The 17846-nt window shown below is 32.7% G+C and overlaps 3 protein-coding genes across 7 annotated transcripts; 2 read left to right on the top strand and 1 right to left on the bottom strand.

Moving 5' to 3' along the window:
- The first annotated feature begins 27 nt into the window (after positions 1–27).
- Positions 28–1113, top strand: strat (RAB interacting factor STRAT). Its single transcript, XM_017174041.3, has 2 exons — positions 28–230; positions 298–1113. Exons 1-2 carry the CDS (start codon positions 108–110, stop codon positions 541–543), a joined length of 369 nt encoding a protein of 122 aa, XP_017029530.1. The 5' UTR covers positions 28–107; the 3' UTR covers positions 544–1113.
- Positions 1114–1152: 39 nt separating this feature from the next.
- Positions 1153–9187, bottom strand: LOC108079646 (UPAR/Ly6 domain-containing protein crok). Of its 3 annotated transcripts, none has more exons than XM_070283201.1 (4): positions 8974–9187; positions 2598–2771; positions 2125–2526; positions 1153–2063 (listed from the first exon to the last, which is right to left on the bottom strand). In XM_070283201.1, the coding sequence occupies exons 1-3, from the start codon at positions 8993–8995 to the stop codon at positions 2306–2308; spliced, it is 417 nt and encodes a 138-aa protein (XP_070139302.1). In that variant the 5' UTR covers positions 8996–9187; the 3' UTR covers positions 1153–2063; positions 2125–2305. The 3 variants fall into 3 exon arrangements, with proteins under 3 accessions (XP_070139302.1, XP_070139301.1, XP_017029526.1); XM_070283200.1 differs by lacking the exon at positions 8974–9187 and adding an exon at positions 8303–8351; XM_017174037.3 differs by lacking the exon at positions 8974–9187 and adding an exon at positions 5490–5899.
- Positions 8562–15247, top strand: LOC108079647 (UPAR/Ly6 domain-containing protein bou). Of its 3 annotated transcripts, none has more exons than XM_017174039.3 (3): positions 8562–8611; positions 11863–11939; positions 14636–15247. In XM_017174039.3, the coding sequence occupies exons 2-3, from the start codon at positions 11879–11881 to the stop codon at positions 15022–15024; spliced, it is 450 nt and encodes a 149-aa protein (XP_017029528.1). In that variant the 5' UTR covers positions 8562–8611; positions 11863–11878; the 3' UTR covers positions 15025–15247. The 3 variants fall into 3 exon arrangements, with proteins under 3 accessions (XP_017029528.1, XP_017029527.1, XP_070139303.1); XM_017174038.3 differs by lacking the exon at positions 8562–8611 and adding an exon at positions 10769–10922; XM_070283202.1 differs by lacking the exon at positions 8562–8611 and adding an exon at positions 10793–10805.
- The last annotated feature ends 2599 nt before the right edge of the window (positions 15248–17846 follow it).

The following is a 17846-nucleotide window of genomic DNA, read 5'->3' as shown; positions in this document are numbered from 1 at the left end:
TGGTCAACTCTTGTTCTTCACTAACATTTGATTTATCGATAGACCAAATATCGATTTGGTAAACACTTGCACTTTGTCAATAAAAATAATAATAAAAACGTGAAAAAATGACAGAAGAAGCTGATTTTTCCGCGCTCATAGCTGAGGGCAAGAACAACACCAATGTGCGCTGCCAATACTGCAACAGCCTGATGCTAAAGGCCCATGAGGGCGTCTACAGCAAAGAGGAAGTGAGTTCGCCGGGTGCTCCCTTGTCAGCAAAAGACCCATTGTTTACATTTCTCTCTTTTCGACCAGGTGGAAGTGCCCCTAATGATGCAGAAGCAGGACCGAACAGCGGATAGCCTTAACACGGAGCCACTGCAGGACTTTTGGCTGGTCAAGGACATGATGACGTTCGAGAACATTGGATTCTCCAACACAGTGGACGGTAGGAAGTTTCTTGTTTGTGCCGATTGCGAGCGAGGACCCGTGGGCTATCACGATCTAGCCACACGCCATTGCTACCTAGCCCTGAAGCGGGTGGTGCACAAGGAGGCGTAGTAAGCTTATAGTTTGATTTCCCATATCAGTTTGCAATCCATTTTGTTTTTTAGTTAAAAAGTTGAGGATTTGTGGCAGGGAATATGCAGTATAGTTTGCTAAGATTTGGGTTTCTCTGATTTAATTAATTTAATGGAATATTTGAGGGAGGAGATTAGGATTTCTACGATTATTCAAGGTAAAAATTTCCAAAAATTAAAAAAAAAGGTTCTTAAATTTCACTGGTTTAACAATAAAAAATTTACTAAAAATGTTTTAAATACAAATACTATATTTCCGTATTAAAAAATATATTTTTTTAAATATTATTAAATTGATTAATAAAACCTCTCACCTTTTTTCTCTTAAATTCTAATTAACTTAAAAAGGAACCTTTAACCTTAGCAAATTATACTGCCTTTATCTGTTTAGAAAAATACGAGATATATATATATAAAAAAAAACCCTCACCTTTTTTTGTATTCATATTTATTGTTTTTCACTTTAAACATTTTACAATTTTATTGCATTATAAATATTGCATTTTTAGAGGAGATTCTTAACTAATAAAAATTGTCACTATAAACTGAATTCATTTTGCTATTCAAACTAAAAGAATGATGTACTCGGGGTTTCGCTTTGGTTTGTTTTTTTTTGTGTAACGTTTATTGTTTATTATTATAAATCGGTTTTCGGTTTTTGGTTTTCGGTTTGCAATTGCATTGTTTTTTTTATAGACTACGATGGACAAACATGGTTCAGTGGTTAGTGTTTCCTCTACGGGTATGTTGCCTGCTACGCTCGTTCTTCCAGGTTTCCGTTTCCGTTTCCCTTTTCCTTATTTTTTTTTTGTTTTGGCAGTTGGTTTTCAACAACAACAACAACGAGTGTGTGTGTTTCCCTTGGGGAGTGTGTGCAGTAGAGATATTTGGGGGCCTCGTAAGCGTGTCACAACTATCTTTTGGGGGGTTCACCAGACATCCCGCCTCCTCCTCCTCCCAAATTGCTTGCTAATTAATTATACTATGAAGTGTGTGTTCTTCCTCGTTGAGCCTTTACGTTTTTTAAATACTTTTATTATTTAGCTTTAGCTGTTTTGTTTTTTGTTGCCTTTTTTAGAATTTTAAGTCTTATGAAAATAAAAAGTAGAGAAACTTAGGCAAAAGAGAGTGTTAACATTTATAGTTTATGTTCTACTTTGTTTTATTTTATTTTTTATTTTTTTGTAAAGCCTTAATTTTTAACATTGTGGCCTCCTTTGACTTTGTTTAAATACTTTTTATTTCAACTGCGGTAGGTTTTTAGTTATTTTTTATATCGTTATTTTCCATTCTCTGGCTTTAATACGTGGTGTTTAGTTTCAAAATTTGAACGATTATATTGGCCAATTTGTTTTTTGCTTTCTCTTTTATTTTTGGTTTTTTTATATACACTTCAATTTAAGGGAATTATTCGGTTTGTTTTTTATTTTTAATACTTTGTATAAAGCTTTTACGGTTCTCCATTGAAAAAATTGTTACAAAATCAAGCTGGTCCCAGAGCTGCAAAAACAAATGAGGAAATTAATTAAGGATTAAGGAAGTTATAGTAAAGCTTACTCACCAGTCTCTGGAGCAGCTCATCGAGTGGACCTTGTTGATGGGGCCAATAAGCGGGTGAAAGTGAAGAAGTCACAGAAGTGGTAGCAATACGTAACAACAAAAAAACTGGGTGGATGCATTCGATAAAAACAAAGTAAAAAATAAAACAACTGAGGTGGGCGCTCTCTCCCTCGGTGCCCCACTTAACGCTGCAGCCACTGGCGGGCGCCCAGTAGGAGTCCCACTGCCACCATTGCTACCATTGCTGTGGAGGAGACGCCCAACGCTCCGGCGCCATTGCAATTGTCCGTGTCGCAGGAGCAGACCACCTGGCGACCACCAAAGCCAGCACGCTGATAGCAATAGCTGGTGGAGGTCTGGTTCTGGTAGCCACAGGTCCTTATCACACGGCTATCTGGGGGCACTGCAAAGGGAAAAGTATAAATATTATTTTTTATAGTTTACTTTAGGTTTCATAAGGTGGCCTGTTCTTACGGCTGTTCACGGAGAACTCAATGATCTGTGTGATCTTGCGGCAGTAGGTGGGTATGCCCTTGCCGCGGGACGAGTACTGCTCATCGCAGTCCTTCAACAAGTTGTCCGGCGGTATGTCCAGCGCACAATTGGCATCTTTGTGGCTGTTGCAGACAAAGCATTTTATGGCATAGCCTGAAAATTTAAAGGGTTGATGAAATTTTAAATATTGAAATATAAATGAACAGATTTACATTTAATTTTGCCTTTCGTTGAACTTCTTTTACTATTTTTTAGAATTTAAAACATTTATTTGATAATTTTTATTAAATTTTGATATATTTTTTTCTAGAAAAACTATTATATTCCCCCTAATTTCTTATATTTTTATCACGTTTACCTATTTATACCTTGAATATAATATTAATAGTTAATATTAGTTATTTTCTAGAAATATAACTAGTTTTCTACTGATTATATCTATAAGAAACCTACAACCAAAACCCGTATTCTTCACCCTGGAATTTTCCACTTAAAACCCTATACAAAAATTTATATTTTTCAGCAACTAAGCTTAACCTTAATAGTTATACAAAAACAAGTGATTATGAAAGGAAAAAGCGTGTAAACAAATCTCAGAGAGAAATCTCTGTTTGAGCTGGCACAGTCAGATATATAGAGGAGGTGGTATAAAGAGAGATCTCTGGAGGTACTTGTGATTGCTTAGCTAAATTGAATTTAAGGTCGTGCGCGACACGAGATTCGCATTATTTAATCTTTCGTATATACTGGGCACTGGAACGGGAATATATATGATATATAATATATATATATTCCCCTCTTTCAACTTGCAAGTTGCATTGCGCTTTTGCCATCCCGCTGTGCCAAAAATGGCACAATGGCGAGGAAAGGCCAGCAGCTTCTGTGAGTGATTACAGCGATGCCCATCGACGCCTCCATTAGGAGCAGTCTGCGAAGGCTCTTCAGAGTGGCTTGCTAATTGACACATTGGCGCATTGCTAATGGACTCGAATAACTTCACTTTGCTTTGCCTGGCTTGTATGTAGTCTCTCCTCCAATTTGGGTTACATAAGCAGGGCACAGAGTGTGCTGGCTGCTTTTAGGCGTTGCTACTTGGGGAAAACAATGGAAAAACGGAGGGAAGTAGTTGCAAGATGATACGGCTACCAGAGTAGCCCTTTTTTTGTAGCTTGGAAGCTTTTCGAAAGGACAATGGCTTGTGCGGGAAAATGGTCTGTAAGATGAGTTAGTTTTTGGGAGCCAAGTCATCAAGCATATGGCAGGAAATGTAAGAGGATATCAGTTTTGAAATAGATACCTAATTGGTTTGAAATTTTAACAAAGAAGAAAAGATGCGGTTGAATTAAAAAATAATCTGAAAAATTTTACAAAGTCCACTTTAAATTTGTAGTCGGTTTTTAATATTTAAATATATATATTTTGTCTATGTTAGAGGAATATAAAAAAAATTGTTCTTAAATTATATTTTAAACAATTTTATAATTGCAGAAACTTTAAATTAAACTCTATATAATTTTTTTTTAATAGTTCATTGATCTCTAAACATTAAAAATGTTTAAAATATTATTTGTTTAAATTAAAAATGTCAAATAATATTTTTTATTCACATCAAAAATGTTTAATATATAATTATTTTAAAATTCATAACACATATTTAAAATTATATTTATCAAAATATTTTTCCTTAAGAGAATACACATTATTAAACATTTAAAATAATTTTTAATAATATTTGTTCTAAATAACTTCTCCTTGAATAAAATTTGTATAATACTTTTAAAATAAAGTTATTATAACCGTTAATAAATAATAATTGTTCTCCTTTAATAAAATTTATTAAATACTTTTAAAATGTACAAAATCTAACCTTTCAATATTAAATATATATTTTTAAATTTAGACTTCTCATAGGCTTTAAAATATCTCTTAAAATTACCAAAAAATTTTCCCCCCTTTTTGAATATTTTGTAAAATTTTCCCTAATAGCTTTGGCGGTCTCCACACAGTCTACACTCAGACACAACCAATTAAGGCTTGTTACAGTCTCTAAAAATAGCAATAAAATGCATTGATTGCATTGTCTGGCCAGTAAAATAGAACGCTTTATATAAACAAAAATAAAAAACAAAAAATATATATAAATAAAAAACAATTTAAATGTTTACAAAACAAATAGATCCCCTAAAAGACTCAAGACTTCTTTTTATATAAGCCACTGAGGCGATTTTGGGTATCGGATTACTGCATCTACCTTTTTTTTAAACCAAAATAGAGTGCGCATGTCCTACATTAATCTTTCACATACACACACATATGTGGAGCAAGAAAAAAAGGAGGATTTTCTTAAAGAACTAAGGAAGTACTAGGAGATAATACCATTTCCTAGAGCTCATCATTCAAAGAATTTGCATAGTGCAAAGGACTTAATTATGATCCGGCACAATTAAGGCGTGAAAAAGGAACATCCTTTCTCTTGGTGTCCTTTTTCTCTGCCTTTTTCCATGGAGAAAAAGCTGTGACTCTGGCAGAGAGCCAGAGTGGCGAAGTAGAGACAAAAAGTTCGCTCGGAGAGCTCAAGGAACCCCAAGGAGCTTATATATATCTATATCTATTGAATGCAAATATTACTCGGGCGCCACGGCGGCCGGCTTAGATACTCGGGGTTATATTTTTCTTTCTTGTGGCGTCTGTCTAGGACAGGACGGCGCCACAGGACAGCGCTCTCCCATATAAATTGCTCCTCCCAGCCCAGCCCCTTGGAACTTTTTGTGTGTGTGGAAATGGAAACCCGCCCCCTGTCTTGGCCATATCTGGTATTATGTAATCTCTCGCGGTTGTCTCTTGACTTTTTTAGGTCCTTTTTCTTATTACCTTGCTGCACGGCAATGGCCAAAATCAGCGCACTAATCACATAGATGTTCTGCATTTTACTTTTAGTTTTAATTATTTTATTTAGATGCACTCTAAGCACTAGGTTTCTGTGTTTAATTCGTTGCTTTTTTTCGCCTCGATTTCGAGAGATTCTTGTCACAGATTGGGTGTTATCTCCTCTGGAATAGTATTCCCCTTGCAAAGAGCTTGGACTCGCTTTCGGCGCACACGGCACAAACGCTGGCAAACGGTTGACAAACGGCAAACGACTAAGCGAAGGCAGCAGCCGCACTCGACAAAAGTACCAACGAAATGTGCGGGCCAACGGGGCGGATGGAGCAGCCCAGTCCCAGTTCCCCACTTGTATCTCGGTTTTGGATTCGGTTTTTGAAGCTTTTCGCCGGCAAGCTTTTGAGCGAGCCAGCGTCCTCTTTCCGCCTTTGGGTATGGTTTTTCTGTGTGTGTGCAGGCCAGGAGATACGGAAAATGTAGCTGGGAAAAAAAGTATCTCACTCTGGGGCACTAGTCAGCAAGGGTTTTGGGATGGGAAGTGTATTTAATATTTTATTTAAGGTTAAATAAAGTTTTTCAAGTACAATTTATAAGGTAAAAAAGCTAAGAAATGCTTAAAAAATATAATAAATTAGAAATTTAATAACAAAAATCTTTAAACTTGAGTGAGATACTTTTGAGTATTTTAAAATGTCTATACAGCATCATTTATGATATTTTTTTTATCTTTTTCCTTTGGATCCCCAAGTAATATGAGAGCCAAAAACTAAATGGATTTTTTATAATTAAAAATTAAAATTAAAAACGATTTATGAGTAATTTTGTAACACCTTTAAAATAATTTTAAATATTTTAAAAATATTAATAGAATTCAATTTCTATTCTTTCAAATAAATAATTTTAAGTATTTTAAAAATATTAATAGAATTCAATTTCTATTCTTTCAAAAATTTAAATTAAAATTAGAAAACTAAAACGCATTTATATAAGTTATTTAATAATACCCCTAAATTTAATTTGAAATATTTTTAATATATAAATATAATGAAATTTCTTATCTTTATTCTTGTATCTAGACTCTAGATTCTAGATTCTAGAGTTAAACCTCCCAAAAATCAATCTTAAATTATTTTAAAAATATTGCTAATTTCCCAATTAAATAAAATCACAAAAACATACCTGTAACCTCTCATTTTGCTACACTTTTTTCTTTAAAATACGCAATATATTCACTTTGTTTATGGTTATCCAAGTACCTACCTAATTAAAGCCTACAATTAAGCCAAAGGCTAGTGCATTGGACTTTCCTACAAGTCCCCACTTATAACCCTGAGCGCCACTTCAACGAGGCGTCCAGACATTTAATCTATTTTTCTACACGTGAAAAGCCAACGAGGAGGAGAGTCGCACATGGCCTAAGCATAAATCTCGGGCTAGAGTGCATTAATTAAGCTTAATCGCAGGCTTCCTCTTGGAGCTTATCACAAATATCGCACAACTTGCTGATGCTGAGGCTGAGGCTGATGCTGCTGCTGCCCCCAAGACGCTGGTCAATTCAATTGAATTAAGTTTCTTCTCTTTTCCACCCACAAAAAGTGTAGGTTTTATCATTTTTTTTTTTTGCAGATCGCGTTGCCTTGCCTTTGTGCGCCAATCAAGTGCGCGAAATTGAAGAAGTCCGGCCAGTTGTGAGGGGGAAGAGGTGGATCCAGGCCCTTAAGGGGAGATTCTCCAGCGAGAGTGACTTTTTTTTTCTATTTTCCTAGGGTTATTACACTAAGAAATATATATATTTTCTTACTTATTTGTTATTAAAATTATATTTATTTAAATGAAAGCAAATATCGAAATATCATAAATATCGAAAAAGAAAATTCCGATAAAATCAATATATTAAAAATCGCTTTCGCTATCATACAACAAAAAATATCGTTACCTTTGACACTTAATAATTTTAAATAAAAAAATTATATAAATAAATTATAAAAAAAATAAACATATTTAATATCATATTAAAAATGTAAGCTTTGGCATTTCGATATTTTAAATATCAATATTTTAGACAAAATTATCAAATTTTATAATATTAATAACAAAAATATCTTAACCTATCAATAAAGAGTTTGTAAATATCTTAAATATTACATTAGTTACAATACTTTCATAATACACTTGTTATTATTGTTTGAAAATTTATTTCACCTATTAATTTGCAGTAAAAACTCGTACTTTTTAATATTCGTATTCGTATTAAATATTAATCTCCTTAAATATATTTTTTTCAAGTGTAATTGCCCCTCAATTGATTGCATTAAATTATGTTTGCTCGTCTATAAATAGGCTTTGTGAGAAAAAGAGTTTAAGACATTGGTTTGGCTTTGGTTTAATTTTTTTGGGGTTAAAGTACGATTAATCAAAATGTTGACGAAACAGATTTAGCATCAAATTGCTTAAATTTAAATAACATTGAGACTAACTAAGAAGCTAAAGCTTGTCTCTAAAACCAAAAGCTTAAAAGTTGTTGTTTTCTAAGTTGAAGAATTCACTAAAAGCTTTTTCTAATAAATAATAAATAAAACCCAGTATTTTGGGGGTAAAATTCCCCTTGTTTTGATTGGCACATTGAACCCATATTTTCGGTTTCAATTTAATTTATTTCTGGTTTGCTCTGACTTTGCTTTTTAAAGCGGATTTTTATAAGTAATTAATCTTGTCTTGAAGAGGGCTTTGAGGGGGAGTAAATAATCTCCAGACTTTAATCGGAATAAAATTAATAAAAAAGAACATAAATATTAACAAACCAGTTTCGGCCAGCAAACAGGAATCTGTGCTCATTTCTTCTGTTTTTTATTTGGTTTTTCATAATAAAGCGAGTCAAAGTCAGTGTCTGACCTCTCTTAACGTTCTCCTCGATCAGCTGATTTCCGATTTTTGATTTCGATACGATCCCAAATGTCATTAAGCCTCAAAAACAAAGACCTCTCCGCCGGTGAGCCCTCAGTTACACGTTCGATTTGCAGCAGGTTGGTTCGTCATTTCCCACCCAATGGGTTTTATTTAGTATTATCAAGGAATTTAATATAAACGAGGAATAAATTTAAAAAAATTAGGTGAGTTTTACAACAAATATTTAGATATTTCTTAATTTTGTTGAACCCATTTGTTTTTTACTAAAAAGTTTCCTTGTTCTTTAATATTTTTTACGTTTAAAATTAATTTCAAAGACTAGTTGTGGGTTAAAGTAGTTTTTGTTTTAATTACAATTTCGTTGTTTATTTTTCTTAACAAGTTTATTATTAATTATTTATGTTTATTTTATAGTTTTAATTAAAAAAAAATGTATTCTTCACTACTAACCTTTTGTAATAGTATATTATATATTTTCTTTTCATTTTTTTTAACACAAATACTTTATTTTGTACATTTTAGCATTACTGCTAATTTAAATATTAATTTAAATAAAATGTTTAACTTGATTTAAAAAGTCTCATCATTTGTTAAATATCTTTTAAACCACTGATAACACCATCATCATCACATAATCAATTTTTAAAAGCATTTTCCTAATTTTCCATTGGGAGATTTCCATTTATTCGTTTATTTTTGTGCTGTTCAACTTCTTCAAAAAATTTTCCACAATTTTCTGGCTTGGTTTGAAGCCACCAGAACCGCCTCGAACTGGCTAAAACCGGCAACTGAGTCGTTCGACCGCTGAATTAATTCGGTTTGGCCCGACTTCTTCCCACAAACAAAGTGGCATGAAAATTTCAAATTAAATGCATAGCTTGCAAAATCGGATACCTAATTAAGAGGGGAGTTTTTTTTAGGAAGTGAAACGTATGAAAAAGATTTTAGAAAAAAATAATATAAATAAAATTTAGCTAAAGCTGGATTACTACTTCAAAGAACCTCTCCACGCGCGTAATGATGACTCAAAAAAATCAGCTCAAAAAATAAAAAAAAAACCTCAGTTAAAAGTCCCATTAAAACTGCCTTGAACTAGGACAGATAAGCTCTTTTCCCTATCTGTGTTCCGTAGTAGTCCCATGTCCCAGTCTGTTTTCCCTCAATTAAGCAGAGTCGGAAAGTCTGTGGCCACCGATGCGGACTAGACCAAACCAACAGAGCTGGGTTTTTGGAGGTGCGAACCAGTTTTAACTAATCAGCGTCGTTGATAAGGGGGAAGCCAATCACAAGTACTAAGTAGTAAGCAATAAGTCCGTGTAGTACAGTCCAAGTTATGGCCGTCAGAATGACCTCCTATCGCTGAGCTAAGCTCAGCTCATCTCTGGCCACCGGAACCCAATCCGTCGATCACTTTTAGTGGGGAACAACCTGGAAGTGGCAATGACATCCCGGGGGAGTGGGCTGAAGATTTCCATCTAGGAATTCCCCTTGAATAAAAATTAATTACCTTAATAGCTTTGTTATTTGGTTTTTGTGAATGAAATTTATTGTTTTTGATTATTTATTTATGTATTTCTAATAGGAATTCTTCTCTTTAAAGTGTAAAGGAGTGTTGGGACTTTAAAAACAAGTTGTTTTTAAATAGTTCTTTAATTGGTTTTTATTAGTAATTTTTTGAGAATATAAAAAAATTATTTTTAAAATATATTTGGCTAAGTTATTAATGCTTATTCATTGAAAATATTTTTAAATATTTATTTATAATTTTACTTTAGCTAGAATATTTACAGATTTTACTTGAATTTTTCCCGTTTAAAATTTCAATTCCTTAACAAGGAAAATCTTTATAAAATTAATTAATTAATAAAAACAGGCAAGGTTACTAAGACCTCATCTGTGTTATGTTTTTGTTTATATTTTTTTGTTAATGACGTCACTGTGTCACCGTTCTTAACCAGTTCGAACCGGTGGATTCCATTTGGATTGTGTTTTGTGTGTGCTTTCCCAGTTGTTTTTGGGTTAAGAACCAAGCTCGGCTCTCAAAAAAAATCCAGCGAAACCTGGGAGCTTATCAATGCAGCCAGTGAATCTTACCTTGTAGAGCCACAGCATCCATCCCCCTTATACTTGAGTACGAGAATATATATATGTATATGAATATATATACATACTCACACGACCCTGCAGAGTGGATCGAGTGACGGAAGTTTTTCCATTTCATTTCCATTATTTTTTTGCTGACTTTTAGGGCCGATCTGGCTGGTGAGAGAGAAGAGAGACTGAGAAACTGAGATTGAGACTCTCTTTGGCTCTCATCTGGCTTTTTGAAAAATCAACGTTTTTCAAAAAGTTCAATACGAGTTTTTAGATTCATCTCGACGGTGCTCGCGTCAAGTTGTACGTTCGCTCTCGCCCTTAAAGCTAGATTTTTGTGCAAATTAATTGTTAATTTTGTAATAAATAATTAACATATTACAAAGTGTAAAGTGGGTTTATAATAAAATAATTTAAAAGGTGATTAATAGTGACAAATATATATTTAAAGTAAATTTAATTATGGAAATATTGTAAAAAATATTGTTAAAGAATATTTAAATATATCAATTCTATCAAAAAGTCTACATAAAAAACCAGTGAATTATCGAATTTATAAATTTTATCAAAAGTAATAAATCTTAAAAAATATTTTTAGTCTTATTAAATACTTTAAAAAGTTCAAGGAACCCTGCCAAAGGAATTTTAATGACATTAATTGAAAACTATAAACAGAAAGCTAGTTTTATTTAAAGAAGATAAAGAATGAACCATTACAAATGAAGAGTTATTTAAATATTTATTACAATTATTTAAATGTTATATTTGTTGTTAAAAAATAGTTGAAAGGGAGACAATCCAATGTTATGGATTAGAAAAGTCTTAGAAATAGTTTACTCACTTTTAAATAAAGAAATATGAAGATTAAATTTATAAAAAAAATTTTAATAAATTATAATTAAAGAGTATATATTACTTACGTTTAATATAACAATTAATAATAAAAAATAATAAATTCAAATAATTAACATAAAATCAGTACAATTTTTACAAATTTTCAATTTGAACAATAAATTCTCTACACAAAAAATTATACTACACAAAATATTTACCACATTCCCATTGACCCACTTGCAAAAATACGCACAATTATAATACATATATAAAACCAAAACCCATAAAATCTAAATTCTAAAATGAAATGTTTGCCTTAGAAAAATATTAGCAAGTGTCACGTTGAGCAGCCACGCTCTGTCTGATACCGGTTTACTGCAGGTGTAAATGAGAACCGCTCGCAACAAGTTATAGATTATAATTATAATCGAAGCGTTAATCGAATTACAAACAAAGTCAAAGATGCTAAAAACATAAAGTAAATCAGATAAATATATAATAGAAAATTGTATTACTTTTTTTACAGCAAATAAACCGCAAAAATGTCCACAACAACAACGTTCATCATCGTTTGCCTGGCAGTGGCGGCCAATATCTTAACAGGTGAGTTTCTAAATAGTTAAATTAATTAACTTAAATTAAATGAAATATATATATTAGATTTTATACAGCTCAATTAATTAATTAACTTAAATATATAATGATGAAAAACGCTCTCTGTTAATTCAATTGAAAAAACAATTTAAAACAAGCTTAGCAATTGATTGGCCAACACTTTAGCTGATGTTCTTCAATTGTTTTCTGTGCCAAATTGATCGATTTTCTCGTTTAGCTTAAATTCAAAACCAAATCAACCGCAACTCATCGAATCACTGAGGTGGAAATCCATGCCACAAACACTTTTCCCTTTGGCTGGTGTTGGCAGTGACTCATCTCTTATGGAAAATTGCAAATCAAAGCTATTGGCGAACCAAGCTACAAATTTAATTGATTTTTTATTGGTTCCGGTTTTTTTTTCGGTTTTATAGAGCAAGAAAAATTAACTAGTCTAATTGAGTTGGAAAATTGGTAGGAAAAATTATAAATGATGGTCAGGGACAATGCTCAATGAAGTGAATAGTTTTTGAAATTTTAGAAAGTTATAAAGAAAATATATACTCTCATATATATTTAATAGACTATCGAAGAAAAATTATTTAAATTACTTATAAATAAATAAAAAAAATATTTTTAAGTAATTTATTTTTGTTTATATTTTCAATGTAATATCAATGGTTGTAAGTTGCTAAAATATTTATAAACATTTTTTATTTATCACTAATCAAACTTTAAAAATGTTCTTGAACCTTTTAACGATTTCCTTTGACTTTTTGTTGTCTTGTTTTTTTCCGCCGTTTCACTTCACCGCCCGCCAGCAGTTGATTAACAATTAAATTTATTTTTAAAATATCCAAAAGTCTATAGTAATTAGCCTCGTGGAGCCACGCACACAGAGCTGGCCTTTGTAGAGTTCCGACACGGATGCATTGATTGTCCAAGCAATTCCGCAGCTCGCACTCACTTGTTAAGGGAACACACATTAAATGGCGTTAAATTATATTGAAAGTATTTGGACACGAACATCGTAATCGTTTAAGCAAATATTCACGTTTCAGTGAGGAGTCGAAATGCACAGGGAGAAATGGAATATAAAATATAAATAAATATAAATAATAATAAAAAGTAGGGTTTATGGGATGGCTACCATATACCAATAAATTCTTTAAATAAAAAGATGAATAAGTTGAGATCCAAATTGATCCAAAAGAGAAAATCTTTTAAATTTATTATCTTTACGTGAAACTTAACTACTTCCTTTTTTTAGACAATGTAGCAGTACTAACCAAACAAACAAATAAATGTAAAAAAAAAAACGCTTTTACAAAAGCAACAGTTGTGAGAGGTTTCCCTCTCCCTCGCCCCCAGTTTTTCCGCTTTTCGCCAGTTCAAGTTTGCCTGAAAAGCCGCATGAATATGCAGCAAATGTAAAATGCAAATGCAAAATGCAAAATATGCAAATTCTCTAAACAAACGGCTGCCCAGAAACTGCCACTGTAGAATTTTCTAATGGCAGGTGACTTTTTATTACTTAATGTTTGTTTGGAACAGTGACTTAATTAGCTCACTGTAACTACGTGAGATTTACGTGAGTTGCCCCCGAAAAGTGTTGGAATTTCGACTGAAAAAATGGCTTATGTGCTCGACATTTATAATCCTGACAAGTTCAGACATGTTTCGAATTTACAAGCTGAAGTAACTGTCTGAATGTCCTTGCCCTTTGGGAGGATATATGTATATTTTTTTGTTGGTTAGATCCTTAAGGAAAAAACCCTTTTGAGTGATGACTGAAAGTCGCGGCAATTTGCATTCTGGTCAAGGGTTAAGGTTTAGGTCAATTGGTAACGAATTTTGTGGCTAGAAGTTGTTAAATATGGTCAATGGTTATAAGACAAGATAATTGTTAAGGATTATAAAGGGTATTTGACTGAATAAATGTCAAAGTTTAAGGGAAATTTCTGTTTACAAGGGAAGGTCTTATTTTAATAAAGTTTTCTAAGGCCTTGCTTTAAGTTCTTTGAGTGGTTACAAAAATATTATCACATTTTGTATACTAAAATATATAATAAATATTTAATAAAAATATACAAGTATTTATTTTTCCTCAGAAACTAATAAATTACCAATTTAAAATTTAAATATCTTACAAAATAAACTTCAAAAATTTAAATAATTTCCAGAGGGAGTCTACAGCTCTCTTAAGATAACCATCTCCTTCCTGAAAGGGTCACCACACTTCGTTTTTAATTAAATCCCTGGAGATTTCATTCCTTTGTACTTTGTTAAAGTTAAGGTCCTCAAAGGTTTGCGTGCCAAAACATTGGATATTTCAGCATTTATTTCTTTTGTTTTGGCCTCTAAAAACAGTTGACATGCAATTATTCAGGTTACTGCAGTTGGATCGCAGTCAGTTTGTCAGTCAAAGGTTTTTACCCGCTGACAGTCAAAGGAAAGGGTTTAAAAAAACAGGGGTAAAAGGGAGTCTCAAGGGGGGCTAATAAAATAATTTACTGTCAGTGTGTCGGAGACTTTGAAAAGGGCGAATTTGAATGCCATTAGAAGTAGCCACGTTTCCAATTAAGGTCTGAATAAAAAGAAGTTTAATTAAGAAGAAAGGTTAAAGGTGATATCTAAGGGATGGAAATAACCTTTTTATAATTAAAAATATTAAATTAAACATTCTTTTCCCCTCTTTCTTCCAGTGTCTGCCATTCGTTGTCATCAGTGCAATTCGCACGAGAACGAGGACTGCGCCAGCTTGGTGGTTAACACCCCTCGCGCCCAGCGCGACGAACAGTATCTCAAGGATTGCGTGGCGCCTGTGGGCCAGCAGGCCTTCTGCCGGAAGACTGTGATCAAGTTTGAGGTAAACTCTGGGCATCGGATCGAGCGGAATTGCGGCTGGATACCGGAGAAGATCCAGAATGCCTGCTTCACCGCCGACAATGAGGGCTACAAGCAGGTGGTGTGCACCTGCAGTGAGGAGGGTTGCAATGGAGCCAGCTCCTTGATGGGAGCCCGGCAGGTGGGCTACAGTCTGGCGGCCACTGTGGTCAGTCTGGCAGTGGCCTCCTCCCTGCTGAGGCACTAAACCCGTCGTCGTCTCCTTGTATATCCTGCAAAAAAGAGTACCTTATTCTACAAGTGGCTAAAGAAATAATCTAAGTCTTAATGAAAATACTGCACTAAGTTCTACACTCCACTCTCTGATGTATGCCATATCCTTAGTTGTTATGTCCATCGTAGTAGCATCCCATCTGTCTTGTATTTGTATTTAATTTCTATGAAAATATAAGCGTAATATTTAAATGAAATGAAGGGGTATTTGTGTTTTATTTCTGTTTTGTATTCATTTTTAAATATTTTTATAATTATTGAATAATTGATATAAAGAGGGGAGAGAAGGTTCCAACCGATTTATTGATTTTTTATTCAAATATTATATCATTTTAAATAATATTATATATATTTTCTAGCTTAAATAATCCTTAACTTCTTTAAAATAAATTCCAGTTAATTTCACTGTCAAGTTAATACATATTTCCCTTGAAACCATGGAAAATCCTTTGACTTTCACTATATATTTTCGAGAAACCACTTTAATGTCCAAAAATATTGACCATAAATTATCGTTGCATAAACTCCCACACACATTCCCCTGGCAGCAATTCAATTATTTATGTTTAGCACTTAAATCACTTTCAGTCCAAAACCATTAAAGGCCAAACTGAGGGCGGGAATTTATGCATTAGGCATTCCATTCCACCCCAAAAGAAGGGGGCGGAGATGTGCGAAATGTGGCTCGGCAATTATATAAAATCGAAAATTTTCATATGTAACGCATAAGTTGACCAAGGACTCGCACACACCCTCACTCCTGTCATGTCCTGTTTTCCCAGTCCCTCAGTCCTGCTGCCAAAATGTCTGCTGCTATGTCTGTTTTGTGGCCCAGAGAAAGTCAAAGTCACTGTCTACGCAGGCCAAAAATAATAGGGCAACTTTGTTAGTTTTTATTGTTGGGAGGATGGGCGAGGAGGAGAGAATTCTGACGACATGTTGGGCCATTAAGTCAAGCACAGAACCGCACGCCAAGTGAGAAGTGCACTGGGTGAAAAAATGTAATATAAATTATAATATAAAATATATATAAATAAATAATATAAATAGGAATATAATAAAAATAATTAATAAATAAAAATAGAAATATAATAAATAGAAAGTTATAAAAAATAATATAAGAAATATAAATAAATAATTTAACTAGGAATATAATAAATATAAATAAATAATAAAAATAGAAATATAATAAATATAAATAATAATATATAATACCAAAAAAAAATAATAATAAAAATAAATAGAAAAATTTTCTAGATTTAAAATTGGGGAATAAAAATTATTAGGATATTTATTAAAGGTTTTAAGAAACTTATTTTGTCTTTTACTTTAAATTATTAAAATCTATTAAAAATATAGGGTATTTTTTTATAATTTTATGGATTTTAAAATACTTAAAAATTAAATACCTAATCAAAATGTATTTATTATTTCAATAAAAGTTTGGCAATAGTGTAAGATTTCCTTAAATAAATTATTAATGGCCCTTAAAAATGCACAATTATTTTACGAAATGGTTTAAAATTTAATCATTCGCTTCTTTTTAATTAATATATTTTTTATTTTATACTTAAAACTATATATTTTATAGATGCAAATTTTCTAGAATATTTTTTTCCTAAATACACATCATTTTTTGTGGACTTTGGCCAGTGACTTTAATGCCCAGCCAGTTGCTGTTTGTCTTTGGCACACACACAGCCACCGGAACGCGTTCGCACAGATACACAGGCCACACAGGATACACAGATACAGATACAGCTACAAATACAGAGCAGAGACAGATGCGGGTAGCAGATATGTATATGTTTGTACTTGTAGTGGGTCGACCTACATGCGTTAGCATTTGTGCTCTGTCGTCGCCAACAGCTCAAAATACTGAAATGCTCAATGCGAATGGTCCTGCAGCCTTTGTCTATGGCTGTGCGTTCTGCCGACAGAGAGGCGCCCATCGCCCATCGCCTTTTTGTGTGCCACAGCAACAGCATCCGCAGCAAGCTCATCTCCGAATGCCACGCCCACTGCCTCCATTGGGGCAGCAGCCTTGTCTCTGTCTGCTCAGTCGCTCCACGCTTCCTTTTATTTTCGTGGACAGCGTGGCGCCAACATAAAAAACATTGATTTTGAATTCACTGAGCGCCCTCGCCAAAAACGCTGGCCCAATCATTTGTTATTGTTGGTGGTCTTGGTGTTCTCATGTATGTATTTCAGCAGCTTTTTTTGGCACTCGTATTTTCTTTGATTGTTTAATTTGTAAACATTAAATGACACATGTGAGCTGAGTTGTGTTAAATAAATGCTTAAGTTTTGTGTGTAATTCGTTGAGTTTATTAAAGGGTCTTTTAACTTTAAGCCTAAAAGTATTCAAGGGGAAAAAAAGGTGTAGAGATTTTAGTGAGTTTTGTATTGAAATTATTCAATATTTTTATTTATTAAGAATATTTTTATTTTTATTTAAAATGTCATATTTACATTTAAGTAAGTTAAAAGGTTTTAAGATTTTTTTAATATTTTTTTTTGACTCCTAATAACTCAATTATTAATTCTTTTAATTTAATTTAATAAAGGTTTCTGTAGGTCTAGAGGAAATAAATTGTTTTGTTTGTATTATTCTATAATTTTAGGAATTTTTAAAATAAAAGAGTGTTTCTTATTTCAATAAAACCTTGCTTATAGCGTAAGGTTTCTTTAATTAAATTTGATATGCCCTTTAGAAAACTACTATAACTTTACGAAATTGTTTAAAAATTAACCATAAAATTTGCTTTATTAAAAGAATTTATATATATTTTAATT

This window comes from Drosophila kikkawai, chromosome 2L, assembly GCF_030179895.1.
Source record: "Drosophila kikkawai strain 14028-0561.14 chromosome 2L, DkikHiC1v2, whole genome shotgun sequence".
In the NCBI taxonomy this organism is placed as follows: domain Eukaryota; kingdom Metazoa; phylum Arthropoda; class Insecta; order Diptera; family Drosophilidae; genus Drosophila; species Drosophila kikkawai.
This window is presented reverse-complemented; position numbering and strand designations above follow the sequence as displayed.

Excerpts from the sequence above, each read along its gene's own strand:
- LOC108079647 (XM_017174039.3), top strand. The coding sequence starts at position 11,879 with ATGTCCACAACAACAACGTTCATCATCGTTTGCCTGGCAGTGGCGGCC. Across the intron at positions 11,940-14,635 it reads GGCGGCCAATATCTTAACAG|TGTCTGCCATTCGTTGTCAT; the intron begins GTGAGTTTCTAA and ends TCTTTCTTCCAG.
- LOC108079646 (XM_017174037.3), bottom strand. The coding sequence starts at position 5,544 with ATGCAGAACATCTATGTGATTAGTGCGCTGATTTTGGCCATTGCCGTG. Across the intron at positions 2,772-5,489 it reads GGCCATTGCCGTGCAGCAAG|GCTATGCCATAAAATGCTTT; the intron begins GTAATAAGAAAA and ends TTAAATTTTCAG. Across the intron at positions 2,527-2,597 it reads TGAGTTCTCCGTGAACAGCC|TGCCCCCAGATAGCCGTGTG; the intron begins GTAAGAACAGGC and ends TTCCCTTTGCAG.
- strat (XM_017174041.3), top strand. The coding sequence starts at position 108 with ATGACAGAAGAAGCTGATTTTTCCGCGCTCATAGCTGAGGGCAAGAAC. Across the intron at positions 231-297 it reads GCGTCTACAGCAAAGAGGAA|GTGGAAGTGCCCCTAATGAT; the intron begins GTGAGTTCGCCG and ends CTTTTCGACCAG.